The sequence below is a fragment of the Urocitellus parryii genome, unplaced genomic scaffold, assembly GCF_045843805.1.
Source record: "Urocitellus parryii isolate mUroPar1 unplaced genomic scaffold, mUroPar1.hap1 Scaffold_196, whole genome shotgun sequence".
Classification (NCBI taxonomy): domain Eukaryota; kingdom Metazoa; phylum Chordata; class Mammalia; order Rodentia; family Sciuridae; genus Urocitellus; species Urocitellus parryii.
In genome coordinates this window covers 183,271-197,651 of record NW_027552340.1, presented here as the reverse complement: position 1 = coordinate 197,651, position 14,381 = coordinate 183,271, and the positions used below count along the sequence as shown (strand labels likewise).

General features: G+C 46.9%; 1 protein-coding gene and 1 pseudogene across 1 annotated transcript; one reads left to right on the top strand and one right to left on the bottom strand.

The window, feature by feature from the left end:
* Positions 1 to 895: 895 nt before the first annotated feature.
* LOC144251754 (GTPase IMAP family member 5 pseudogene) lies at positions 896 to 2,876 on the top strand (annotated as a pseudogene).
* Positions 2,877 to 7,142: 4,266 nt separating this feature from the next.
* On the bottom strand, positions 7,143 to 14,163 carry LOC113175529 (GTPase IMAP family member 5-like). Its single transcript, XM_077794500.1, has 3 exons — positions 13,981 to 14,163; positions 9,966 to 10,014; positions 7,143 to 8,713 (listed from the first exon to the last, which is right to left on the bottom strand). Exons 2-3 carry the CDS (start codon positions 10,006 to 10,008, stop codon positions 7,833 to 7,835), a joined length of 924 nt encoding a protein of 307 aa, XP_077650626.1. The 5' UTR covers positions 10,009 to 10,014; positions 13,981 to 14,163; the 3' UTR covers positions 7,143 to 7,832.
* Between the last annotated feature and the right edge of the window lie 218 nt (positions 14,164 to 14,381).

Genomic DNA, 14,381 nt, shown 5'->3' with positions numbered 1-14,381 from the left:
AACACCTACAGTCATGACTGACTAGATCACCTGTGCCACAGCCTGGGCCAAACTAACACAGATGACCTTCACGCTCAGTTTCAAAGTCTCCTGGACTGCAGGGGACAGAAAACACTCCACCCAAAAGGCTGGCACATGCTTGGATGTCAGAGCAGGCCTGAGTCATGTGATCAGACTGTGGCTCCTCAGCTTGGGTAACTCAGACCTGAATTGTGTATCCCAACTAGGAGTTTCCACGGGACTAAGTGAAGAACAGAGAGGCCAAGGGCAGAAAGTTGCTATCATTTCTCTATTCTCTATCCTCAGAGGAGTTACAAAGAAGTTGCGAGGGAATTGTCTGATAGAAGCTAAATTTTGGCATTTAGTATTTAAGTTAAAATGATTCCAAATTGATTTACTAATTTTTGTTTCCTGTCAAGGTGATCTCTGCATAATTTCTTATGCAGAGGGGCTCGATGGAATCTTCTGTGGTGTGATTCCACAGAGCTCCAGGAAAACTCATTTATTCCAAAAAGTCTTTTTTTTTTCCCCCAATTGACCCATGACAGAGCCTGAGATTCTGCAATTAGGTGCTCATTTTGAGCAATAACTTCTTAAACCTGTTACAAGGAAACACCTGAAAGTCTTGCATCAACAAGGTCCTGAGAGCACTTTGGTAGGCTGTGCAGTGAGCCTGAGAACTCATTCTTCCATGCAGCCTGGGTGGACCTCCTGAGTGCAGGAGTAGGAGATGGGGGTGGGAGAGGAAGCCTCAAGAGAAAGGGTCTGAGGGGCCGGGAAGAAGGCGAGGGGGTTGAGGAGAGACACCTCTGAGGCAGCTGCTGGTCCGAGACTGTGCTGAGGGCAGGAGCCCTGATCTGAGCTGATACACCAGCTTTTCCCTCCGATGCTAAACATGCCCCCTATTCCTCCCCCCAACTTGGACCCCCACAGTCTCCCCTTCTTGGATGCACAACTCCTCCTGGTTTGCCTGGAATTTCCCCAGTTTCAGCACAGAGACCTTTGATGAGGACTCTGCTCAGTCCTGGGCAAATCAGGGAAGCAGTCACCCGATGTGTTACATCACCATGGAAACGGAAAAGAATTGTTTTTATGAGTTTCTTGAGTGGGGACAACAGCCAGACAAACTTCAGTTTGGGTGGCAGCACCGAGACCCTAAAGGCAGACCAGGCCCCCAGACAGCTGCATGCTCAGTAGAAAACGCCTGACTGACTTGTTTGGTCTTTTTTTGGCCACTCTCACTAAAGATGGGCCACAGGAAGAGGACATGCCTGTGCTTGCCTGTTGGGGCCAGCAGGTTTTAGTGTCAGGGCATCTGTTAAATAGTGTGTGACCTTAGCAAGTTTTGATTTTGTTTTTTGCCTCCATGTCCTCATCAATAAAATGTGATGTTTTCTGTCAGATGTTACATCCAACTCCAGCATGAGCCATCCCTGTCTGTTTTCCTCTCTAGGAAAAAGCAGAAGGGCTCTGGAAGGACAGAGAAGGTGCCTCCCCCACAGGTAAGGAGGCAGCAGGTGGAGCTCGGGGTGGAGCTTTTCTCAACAGAGCTGGGGGCCAGCCTCCCCAGGCACAGACTGTGTGCACCCCAACAGGAGCAAAGGCGTTTCCCAGGGCATTGAACTGTTAGGCTATTAGCTTGCATACTCTCCTTAGCAAGGGCCAGCTTCCCCTGCCTCTTGTAAAACAGAGCCCAGGCAGGGAGGGGAGGAGCAGAAGAGAAGGATGAATAGCTCAGGGCCTCCTGAGAGAGTCTGGGGGCCTCAGGCCTGAGCACAGGGAAGGCCCTGGAAAGGGTGGCAAAACGTAGCAGGTCCCAAAGAAATAATGTCTGGGACTCCGACCAGCTCGGTTCACTGATTGCACGATTTTTGTGCCAGTCTCCTTTTTTCACTACACGTGGGTGTGAGGTGATGGGAGCAGATGGCCTCCTAATTGGCCTAGGGTGAGCGTTCCTCTGTGTCTTGCCCTTCTGGTTTTCCTCCTCCTCTTGACAAAGTATTTCTTACATATTAACTTTTCGTGATGGCTTCCTCCCAGAAGCACTGCTGCTGAGGATCCTCCTGGTGGGCAGAACAGGCAGCGGGAAAAGCGCCACAGGAAACAGCATCCTCTGCAGGCCAGCCTTTGAGTCCAGGCTGGCCGCCCAGTCGGTGACCAAGGCCTGCCAGGGGGAGAGGGGCACGTGGAATGGGAGGGACATCCTGGTGGTCGACACGCCCTCCATCTTTGAGGCAAAGGCCCACTCGCAGGAGATGTACAAGGACATCGCAGACTGCTACCTGCTGACTGCCCCAGGGCCCCACGTGCTGCTCCTGGTCACCCAGCTGGGGCGCTTCACGGCCCAGGACGCGGTGGCAGTGAGGAGGGTGAAGGAGGTGTTTGGGACCCAGGCCATGAGGCACACGATCGTGCTCTTCACCCACCGGGAAGACTTGGGCGACGAGTCCCTGGACCATTACGTGGTCAACACGGACAACCTGGGCCTGCGCCGGCTGCTGGCCGAGTGCGGCCGGAGGTACTGCGCCTTCAACAACCGCGCGGCGGGCGAGCAGCAGCGCGCGCAGCTGGCCGAGCTCATGGCGGTGGTGGAGCAGCTGGAGCGCTCCTACCAGGGCGACCCCCTCTTCCTCCCCGCGCCGCGGCTGCAGCCAGGCTGGGGCGCCGGCGGCCCGGAAGCCTATGCGCACTACCTGGCCGAGGTGAGGGCGCAGGTGGACAGGCAGAAGCAGGCGCTGCGGAAGGAGGAGAGGAACCGCCAGGTCAAGGCGATCCGCAGAGCCGAAAAGTGCACTTCTGTTGAAATTTTTGCCATTATTATCTGGTGCAGCTTAACTCTTACTGTTATTGCGCTGATCATATATTATCAGGTCTGATGCTTTGTGTTTTAGGGATTTCAAAATATATCAATGACCGCAGCCACTGCTCTAAGTATCCTCCATCAGAAAGAGGCCCCCTGGTCTGTGGAGGGCTGCAGGTCTAGGCAGCTGCGTTTCCCCTTCTTTCTTAACAGACTTCCGGTTTGGTTCAGAGCTCAGTCCTCAGTTCCAGGGATGTTTTGTCTAAATACAACCCAGGTGGTCCTATGGTGTTTATCCTGCAGGTCGTTGGTATTTATCCTGAAGAATTAAAGTCGTCTTACTACAATGACACATGCATACCTATGTTTATAGCAGCACAAGTCACAATAGCAAAACTATGGAAACTGCCTAATTAGGTATCCATCAATGGATGAGTGGGTAAATAAAATATGGTATATGCACATAAAAGAGTTTTATTCCACCATAAAGAAAAACGAAATGATGGCACTTGTAGGAAAATAGATGTAACTAGAAACCATCTATAACAGGTCAAACTCAGAAGGTCAAGGGTCATTTTCTCTCATATGTGGAAATTAGAGAGGAAAGAGAAAAAGAAAGGTTAGGGATGGATGTCCTAAAAATCAAGGGGAGATCAATAGAGGAAAGGGACCTAGAGATAGGAGGAAGGGAGGAAGGGGGAAAATGCTGGGGATTTTAAGGAATATTTTTTTTGTGTGTGTGTTTCCATATAAATTCCCAAGTAATTCTTATTTATAAATTTTTTGCTAGGATTTTGATAATAATTGTTTACCAAATTTTTATATCAATTTGACAAGAGTCAACACCTTTAACTAGTAGATTCTTTCAATCTATGAAATATCTCCTTTCTTTCTTTCACCAGTGTTTTGTAGTTTTCATCATGAGTCCTGTTTTTTAAAAATTTAGGCAAATATTTATTTTTTGAGTGTTGATATATTGTGTGCAATATGAATATGTAACAACAAATCCCCTCAATATGTACAACTATAATATAACAATAAAATGTGGAAAATGTTTTAAAAAACTATCATCAACTAAATACATAGATACATACACATAGGTACATACAGTGCCATTCTCTTTGACAATGATTGGTTCAGAAATGCTCATGAGACACCATGCCAACCAATGAGAAGTGAGTAAAAGTCTTGGTAGGTGGAGCAAGAGGTTTTTCCTTCCCAGGGGAGAACCATAGCAAGAACCAGCCTCTCTTCTTCTTTTGACCTAGTTGGGTCTGGTTGTGGTCCTGGCACTGCAATAGCCATCTTGCTATTAACTCAGACTTGAAGACAATGCTTCCAAGTAGAACAGAGAGATGGAATAAAACCCAGACCCCGGGTCCTCCACCCTGGAAGCCTACTCTATCTCTGCTTTTCCAGTTATGTTAACCAACACATTTCCTAATAGGGCAAGCTATTTGGGTTTCAGGTCTTTTTTCACCTGCACTTAAAAGCATTTGGACTGATGAAGAGTTCTCCACATTCCTTTTTATCCTTCAAATCTGTCAGAATTTCCCTGTTCTCTTGCTTCCTTTGAGCAAGTGGCATCCAGAGTAAATGAAAAGGTTTGTTTTTTCTTGTTCTTAGAATTAGGAAATTAGCAAAACACTTCTAGTTGGATTATTTTGACAAATGGGAGCAGGGGAAATACTATTTCTAGGCAGTGCTCCTCTGTGCTTCTTCACCAGTTAGAGGGAAATCTGAGAGAACAGAGCTCACATCTGCATGCTCCAAGGAATCTGTGTAGCAAACATTCCTGTGGGAGGAAGGGCGAGGGAAAGCCTCATTCCTCCTGTAGATGCCCTGGGTTAATACACGGTCTGGTCCCCTGGAAGTTCACAAGGGGCATGTCAGCTGGGGACCAGGCAACACTGCTCAGGGGAAAGTGGTGGGCTGAGTCTTGACTGGGAAGCCTGGGAATGAGCCATCCACACACATGGAGGGGGGCCAACCTCCTGAAGCCCCACTCTCTGATACTTTCTTGGAACCAGATTGCCTTCCCTGGAGGGAGGATGAGACCATCCCTTGTTTATTAGACCAAAGCCCTCAGAGGGCTTCAAGGTCAGCATATCCAGATCCAAAGTCTTCACCTTCTTCTCCTCAACCCATTGTTACTCCAAAGGGCATTGCTGCAGATGGAGCTGCATTTCAGGGGTTGCCAAGACAGATCCTGGTTCATCCCCTAATGCTGTCAGTGACCATCTTGCATTGACCTCACCCTCAGTGTCTCCCATACCTCCTGCTCTCTATCCCTGTTGCTAGTGGTACAGCCCAGGACCTGACTACCTCTAGGGAAAACTTTCCTCTAAATATAATCCCTGTCCTCATCTTATATATCCGACCACACGGTTTCATCGGTTTCCCTGTTTCCACTGAATTCCATCTTCTGCTTGTATTTCATCCCAGTGTCTGCCTGCTCCTTACTACCACTGAAATGTGGATCCACCCTTTCCCCAAATCCCCACAGGCGTCACACAGTTGTCCAGGATTTACTGATTTGAAGTTAAAGATGCCATGTAGCCATGCATCCCAGGCAATATTGGGAAATTTACTCTATGACAAGGCAGGCCCTGGGCCAAACCAGGGCCACTGCCTCTTTGTGCAGTTGTAATATAAGAAGTGCTTTGGCATTTTAATCTGCTGGGGATCTAACGCAGGCCCTTGAGCATACTAGGCAAGTGCTCTACCACTGAGCTACATCCCCAGAACCCTCCCCTTCCCCCTTTTTTTGAGACAGGGTATCACTATTGCCCAGGATGGCCTTGAACTTACAATTCTCCTGCCTCAGTCTCCCGAGTAGCTGGGATTACAGGTGTGTGACATCACATACAACTACATTTTTAAACAGTTGAAGAAATCAGAAGAATACTGCTTGTTCTTCATACATGAAAATTACATGAAGTTCAAAATTCAGTGTTCATTGGTTTTATGGGATGCAGCCTCTTGTTCACAGTGGATTTTGCATACAAGGACACTTGAGTAGTTGTAATATCTACCATATAGCCCACTGAGCCCAAGATACTTTCTCTCTGGACCATCACAGCCCCTGCTCTGGGATATTCCAGTGCCTGTATTTCCTGCTGTGAACTACTTTCCCTGGTGAGGTCCATCCCGCTGCTGTGATCCTTCACTCTACTCCCTGCTCCTGCCCCCTTTCTCCAGCCCCTTCCACATCTCCAGAACCCCCTGGTTTGTTCTGCAGACTGCCCTCATCGTCTCCTCACTCAGGGGTGCAGAGAGGTGACAATCATCAACTTTTACAGCTGGTAATGTGGTCGGGATATGATTGTGAATAAAATAAGAAATAACATGCTTCTCCTCCTGACATCACAACTATAGAAACTGGAGCCCAGGAACGAGGCATTCCCACAGGCTCCAGTCCAGGCACCTTCCTTCCTTCCTTCAAGCCCACAGGTATTTCATGGTGGCTTCCAGATAGTTCATCATTTACCCTCAGGATTTTTAACCAACTCCTCTCTCAAAACAAAACAAAACACAAACAACACTCCTTTGAGTTTCAATTACCTAAAACTGCTGGGCCTTCTGGGAAACTGAGGCAGTGCAAAGACCCCCACCTTTGAAACCCTGATTCTTGCCATCAAGTTGGAAAGATTTCAGACATATTGCTCAAAGAAACAGGCATGGGTTTATAGAAGGGACAGGAAAAGGGGAAGGGAACACTCTCAAGGGAGAGAGTGGATCCTCTTAGAGAGGAGAGGGACAACATGCTTCTCCTGCACCCTAGTTTTATTGAGGATCCCAGAGACGTTTCCAGAGTCCCACCCAGATCCACCTCTTCACTTTTGACAGACAGCGGGAAGACATCAAACTTTCAAGTCCCCACATCCATGACAGCTCTAGGTCATGGCTAGAGCCCTGCTGACTGGTTCTAATTGGATTCTTTTTTAAAAAAATATTCTTATTTTATTTATTCTAATTAGCTAGATACGGCAGCAGAATGCAATTGTATTGATATTACACAAACACAGCACAATTTTTCATGTCTCTGGTTGAACACAACGTACAGTTACACCATGTGTGTTTTCATACATGTACTTAGGGTTCTAATTGGATTCTTAACCATAAATTCTCACAGATTTTATGGTTAGGAGAAATTATCCTATCTCCCTAAGTTGTGGGATCTGGTCTGTGAAAAAGATCACAAAAGTCTCCCCCTTCAGGTTAACTTGTGTTCCTCTTATAGACATTATTTCAGGCCTGTGTTAGACCATGATGCAAAGAAAAGACCACCGACTCCAATTAAAATCAAATGAAAGCAAGCTTATTATTTTGACCAGCCAGGCTGTCTCTCCCCAAAACTGTGGAACCAGAGACAACCCCCCAGCTCTCCAAGAGTACAGCTTTATAGCACAGAAAGTTATACAAAGGGGGTTTGAGAACTTACAGATAACAAAATTTTGACAAGCATAACACAAAGGCTAGTTCATATTTTGCTGGCCCGACAGCCATCAGAATTTATGAACGTCACTAGAGCCTCAGAGAGGGTCGTTATCTGGCCAGAGAAGGCCAAGTTTCGGAGAACTTTAGTGGTGCCTCCTAAATGGGCGAGTTCAAGGCACAGGCAGGCATTCCAAGCAGCTTTACAACATCAAATTATGGCCAGGCTATGCAGAAATCCTATTTTACAGAAATTCTGTTTTACAGAAAACAGAAATGAATCCTTTATAAATTGGGACAAGAGGGCTCCTGATCTTAAGAGGGAATTAGGCTAGGTTTATCACCTGCATTTCTCCGCAGATGGCAGGAAGTTTGCTGAGAAATGTGACATAGCCTGTCTACTTAGGCCAGGCAGAGCTTCAGGTAAATTGCTTCTTGGAAAAGCATGTGGTGGGGGCTGGGGGCAGCACAGTGGGCCCATTTAACAGAATTATTCTGTTAATTCCCCCTTCCCACCATTTGCAGCTGCCTGTTCTCCAACATTAATTACCATATGCAAGAAAATGCCACACCATGATGGTGGCTCTGGGGGCAATCAGTTCCCGCGATTAATATAAAAGGTCATTAAAATGACAAAAGTAAGCACACCGCATAAAATCAAAAGGGCAGATATTACATAGCGAGGAATCATGCAGTTTTCGGCTCTGAGGATCGCCTTGACCTGGCGGTTCCTCTCCTCCTTCCGCAGCGCCTGCTTCTGCCTGTCCACCTGCGCCCTCACCTCGGCCAGGTAGTGCGCATAGGCTTCCGGGCCGCCGGCGCCCCAGCCTGGCTGCAGCCGCGGCGCGGGGAGGAAGAGGGGGTCGCCCTGGTAGGAGAGCTCGCGCTCCAGCTGCTCCACCACCGCCATGAGCTCGGCCAGCTGCGCGCGCTGCTGCTCGCCCGCCGCGCGGTTGTTGAAGGCGCAGTACCTCCGGCCGCACTCGGCCAGCAGCCGGCGCAGGCCCAGGTTGTCCGTGTTGACCACGTAATGGTCCAGGGACTCGTCGCCCAAGTCTTCCCGGTGGGTGAAGAGCACGATCGTGTGCCTCATGGCCTGGGTCCCAAACACCTCCTTCACCCTCCTCACTGCCACCGCGTCCTGGGCCGTGAAGCGCCCCAGCTGGGTGACCAGGAGCAGCACGTGGGGCCCTGGGGCAGTCAGCAGGTAGCAGTCTGCGATGTCCTTGTACATCTCCTGCGAGTGGGCCTTTGCCTCAAAGATGGAGGGCGTGTCGACCACCAGGATGTCCCTCCCATTCCACGTGCCCCTCTCCCCCTGGCAGGCCTTGGTCACCGACTGGGCGGCCAGCCTGGACTCAAAGGCTGGCCTGCAGAGGATGCTGTTTCCTGTGGCGCTTTTCCCGCTGCCTGTTCTGCCCACCAGGAGGATCCTCAATGAGGCCGCTGTTGCAAAGCAGATCTCTTCTACTTCACCTGTGAAAAACATAGGGCGCTGTGCTCTACCAAGTTGTGATTTTCAGACCATGGACCCTCATGGGAGTCTCTCACAAGCTCAGGACCTCCTTCGCAGACACATAGGCATATTTAAATGCATCCAAATGTGTGCCTACAATGTTAACTGGTTCTTGAATTGTAAGATGCCCAGCTGGGGCTCTGGCTTGATCCATAGCCAGGGGCCAGAAGTGCCACACTAAGGAGCTGCTTCAGGCACTTCATCTGGATGATTTTTCTTGGGGGGGGAGTGGTCCCTATGCTTTTATCTGAATGGTGCTTAGGGCAGGCCAGAGGGCATTGGCTATTAAATAAATGTGAGTCTAGAAGGATGCAGAGATGAGAAGCCCAAGTATACTTCTCTCATGCAAAGTTCCCAGGTATACCGCCGTAGATGAGCTCAGTGCCCTCACCTGGACCTTAAAATTAAAAAAGGTCTCACATGGCTGAGCTGTAGTGACCACCACCACTGCCAGATGAACATCCCTGTGTCTCTTTGTTGGGGGGAGTGGGGTTCTTGAATTTGATATGATTCCTCATCTCAAATTGTGACCTCCTGGGTCACAGTTAATGTTAGTGCAAAATCTGGGAGATGACACTAGAATAGGTGGCTAAAGAAGATAAGACCATCAGAAGCACATGTGCTAGACAGACCATCTATTTGGTTCATTGAAGTGCAGGAAATTATAACAAAAGTAGTGTAGGAGATGATGGCTCTGAGCCAAGAGCTAAATTTTCAATATTGGAGGGGGTGAGAATCTGGAGATGTCTAGAGTTCTTTAGACCCAAATGAACTCAACCTCCTTTTTAGGCACCTAAAATTGATTATTCCGTTCTTTCTATGCCATGTTGAGTCTTCCTTTTGTTATGTATTCTGGGGGTGTTTCAATCAATCAATCACTAAGTCTCTATGGGGAACTTTTTTCCAGTGAGAGGAACCAGGGCAAGAGAAACCATGTTCTTCAGTTCCCAACCGTCTAACCTCTGGCCTGAATTTCATTTCTTCCACAGGCTGTGCAGGGACAGCATCACACCATGTAGTGTGTGATTGGTGACAATGGTGGGCCAGGCACAAGAGGGCTAGAGAGGTAGGGAACAAAGGATAGTTGCCCTTTTCTTCTTCAGTCTAGAGTAATGGGGTTTCTATCCCTGTTTTGGGGGTGGGCTAAGGGTAGGGAGGCAAGAGCAACTCTCCCAAAGACTGATGCTCTTTAGAGCTTCCAGACTTTCTTACCTTTATTCATAGTCCCATATCTGCTTTTCTGAAACTCTTCCATTCTTTTCTGGAACAAAAACAGGAAAGGAATAAAAGGTGGTGTCCATATATGAGCTGGTAAGCACCTCAATTCTGAACAGTTATTAACTTAAGAATTATTATCCTTAGATAGTGCTTTCCATTGCTAATTTTCTAACTTATATTTACTCGAAAGCATCTATAAGTGCTTTGCACACAGGAGCCAATGCTGGGTTATTCTAACACTGTGCTCTGTGGCTTTTCTCCTTAGCTTGCAGCAAAACAGGAAATGTTTTTAAAAGCTAATCAGTTGATTATCGCTCTCAAAACTGAAAGCCACAAAATGAAGAAAGCATTCTTCAGTGAATGAGGAGTGGGGCATCATTTTTTTTTTTTTTTTTTTTTTTTTACTGGTACCAATGTGGGCAAACTTGCAGACTAGACAAAACAATGCAACTAACACTGATGTGTTTGAATACTGGGAATTTTCAATCCTGGAAACTCCATTAGATGAATATTCCCGTGAGAAAGGGGCACATGAAAGGCACTTTCCAGTGGGAGGGTGGCCCTGGGGACTGGGCACTTCTCCAAGGACCCATGAGACATGAGGGATTCGAAGGGAGGGAGCATGAGGGCTCCCCCCAGCGACAGGTGGAGAGATGATGGGGCTGCGGCTGAAGGGGAAGAATCAACATTAGAGACCAATTCAAAATATTTCCCACTTAATTTTTAGTCAAATGTCTTTCCTGATTGGTCTCCTAATAATTACCATTTTGGAACCCAATAGGCTTAACCAGAAATTGGCATAAGCACTGGCATAAATTCTTCATTCAAATGAGGCATAACACTGACATTTTTCATGTTAGGGAAAAGTAAGCACACATTAGAAGGATGGATGGTGAGATGCTACTAGGAGGATCAACTCTTACCTTATGTTTTATTTGCTCAGTTTTAAAGATGGCTGAGTTGTGAAACAAACTTTTTGAGTGGGGAAATACACAGAATAATAAAACAAATATTCACCATTTGCAATGAATAAATTTTACCACAGCTATTCTTTTGGTTGAGAAATTAAAACATCATAGATATATTTCCCATTTCTTTTTCTTTTTTTAATCTCTAATCATTCTTTCCTCCTCCTTCTGTCTTTCAGAGGCAATCAATATTCTGGAATTTTTTTTTTCCAATGCTGGCAACAAACCCAGGGCCTCAGGCATGCTAGGCAAATGCTGTACCACTGAGTCATACCATCAGACCTCTCCAAGGTCTTTATAAGTCTTTCTTATTTGTATATTTACACTTCTGTATACATATGCATCTATCGAGAACTCACAATACTGGTTTTGTATTCTATACTTTTCAGATTTTTGGTAACATTTTATCCAATTCTTTGTTAACAAACACTTAGGCTGTTCAGAAATATTTGCTTGCTACCACAAATGATGCTGCAAAAGAATTTGCATAGACACTCTTTGCACATGGGTGTTAACAATTTATATGGGGTATACCTTTTCAACTGGGTAGATATTGCCAAATTTGACTCTGGGTTAGTTGTGCTAATTCATGTTTATATCAGTCACATGAAAATTCCCCAACTTTTCCCCAGTTAGTGATATTACACTTAATTTTTATCACCCTTCTGAGCAGAAATAAGGATGTATCAATTGGTTGAAATTTGTCTTTTACTGATTACTGTTGAATTCAAAACAGTTTTCATAGTTGATTTTATATTTAAGTTACTTCTGTTATTTTATCTTTTACATATTATACTATTCACTCAGTGGGTTTTCTTGTCCCTCATTAGAGGAAACCATCCATTTTTCTGTTATCAAATACATTAGAGCCATTGAACGTTCTCTGATCCCTTCCCCACATTCTCCCTTCCCCTCTCCTCCCTTCCTTTCTTCCCTTGCACCCAGAGAAGAGCCTTCTCCTCATCACCCTCTCCTACACATACTGTTCTCCTCTCTGGTAAGTTACATCCTGGCTTTTGCTAAAAATGCCCCAATTCTCTGACACTGACTGTGGAGGTGATGTTGATGATGAACTTCATCATCCTGATTCATCTCTGTGTGGCCATTTGTAATGTTCAGACTCCTTTCATGTCCATTGTAAAAACTGTTCTCCTATGTTCCCTGTGATGTGACTAAGGTTCGTATTAAAATTTCTATTAAAATCTTAGGAAAAAGCATCAAATGACCGCATATTTGTCATGAAACTAAATCCTCAAAGTGACCCCTTTGCCTGTGTGTTCTTTATGATTTCTTAATGGAGAGACAGGAGCAGAGGTGGGGAGGGAGAGGGAGAGGATGAACAAATTCCAGAAGAGTCAGCAGCCTCCTGGGTGTAATACCAACACGCAAGGTCAGGACACAAATTGATATCGACAGGCTTCCAGCCTGTCCTAAAACCAACACAGAGCTGTATTGCAGAATGTTCATTGTATGTTTTTACAAAGCTAACTAAATAAAAATCATTAAAATAATCAAAACTAATCATTAAAGTAATTTGAATTAAACTAATTCAAAGGAAAAAAATTCAGGGACAGGAGTTGTTCTGCGTTGAAACATTTTAGTTTGAAACAATCTGGTATTTTTTTCTAGATGTATTTCTCAGTGTGACCCAAATGGTGTCCTGAGGGTGTCACAAAATCCAATAAAATGTTACATCATTCAAAGTGCAGCAAAAGTGGTTCTCTTGTGCCTGCTTTTGAGTGGATCAGGTTGCTAGGGGAGATGTGTGTCCCATGGGGGAATAGTTTTGGCACAGAGTAACAAATGACGAAGTGTCCAGAGGTGAGTCAGGAGGGATACTGATGGAGATGTTAAAGGAGACATAGAGAAGAAGGAAAGGAATCGAGTCAAGTTTAGGAGAAATCTGTGGACATATGGTAGACCTGAAGGAATGTGAAGCCTATTGGTCAACAGAGCAGACAAAAGTGAGTGTGTGTGGGGGTGTGTGTGTGGGGGGGGGTTTGAGAATAGAGAGACTTCTTCCCCCCAATAAAAATCCTACAGATTTTTCCTAACAATGGACAAGGACACATGGAGATTGGCAGGTAGTATGTGGGCAAAATAGCAGCAGCAGCTGATAAGGGGCAGCAGGAGGGTCCAGCTTAGGGAGGAGGTTGAAGCAAATGATCATAATGTACATTCTGAATTGAAAATTGCATGGTCCTGATTTTATCACCATGATACCCATTTATCAAATAATGCAAATAATTTATCAAATAATGCTATTTTGTGAAAGATTCAAAACAACTGTTATTTTCTTCCTGCTTCATTAGTATGAACTTGCCTGATCCTTACGTTTCCACTATGAGAATCACTGGTTGACAGGTCTGTCACTGTGATTCCAAGAGGCGTTTCTCGCACAGGTTAGCTGACCAAGGGACTCTTCACATGTGCCCTGAATCTGGGACCATTGTCCTAGATTCACACAGTACAGTATCATAGCAAAGGTGTAGGGACTTGGGATGGGAGAGGGCAATGAGGTGGTATTGAGAAGATCAAGGTCAAGGTTTTGAGAAGAGCAACGTCAAGTCCACTGAAGAGTCTTGTGTGCTCCGCGGAGCCCTAAGAAGCCATCTGATTCCTGGAAGGAGGTGCCTGCCAGGTCGGGGTGGGCTGAGAAGTGGGAGGCTGAACTGCTGAACTAAACCTCCACCCCTAAGGAAGCCCGGGGAAGTCCCCAGCCCTCTGGGAGCTTCCATTATCTCAAGTGCCAGGCAGGATGAGGGGACGGCCCAGCTTTGTTCCCCGGGTTTCAGGAGAAGGAGTGGGCTAGGGAACGAGCAGCGAGCCTGAGCAAATGCCACGGACCGAGGCGGCCTGTGGACAAGGGGGAGGTTTAGGCACCACAGCTGCCGTTGTCCACGATGCCCACTCCATTGCACTGCTTCGTTGGCCAGGGGACCCAGAAGGACGAGGGCTTTTGCAAATTCGCCTTCTAAGTTAGAACTTATCCATGTCCTTCAGCCCCTAGAGCATCCCTGAGGGTAAACCTGCCTCCTTACCGCGGGCGGCGGTCAGCGAGCGCGAGGTTCCTCTCAGGAAGGCGAAGGACAGCAGAGCCAGGGCACCTGCTGCGCTGAGCCAGACGCCTTAGGTAGGGAGCAGCCCGGGCGAGCGGAACCCTCCCCCAGCTGCAGGAACACCGGGAGGATGGCGCGCTCGGGCTCCCAGCAGACTCGCTGGGGTTGTTGGAGACCCAGTGAAAGCAGGTCTCTGGGACCAGCCAATGAGTGACTTGACCCCGCACTTCCTGCCCATGGGCCACCCGCCGTCCACCCCTCCCATTTCCCCTTTGTGACTCTTAAAGTGAACAGTATTCGGAGCAAAGAGGTCTTGGAGGGAATGACACAGCCTTTCCCCTCCCCCAGGTTCAGAAAAACACCCCCGCCCCAATGTCTGGGAA

Excerpts from the sequence above, each read along its gene's own strand:
- LOC113175529 (XM_077794500.1), bottom strand. The coding sequence starts at position 10,008 with ATGGAAGAGTTTCAGAAAAGCAGATATGGGACTATGAATAAAG. Across the intron at positions 8,714-9,965 it reads ATATGGGACTATGAATAAAG|GTGAAGTAGAAGAGATCTGC; the intron begins GTAAGAAAGTCT and ends TGTTTTTCACAG.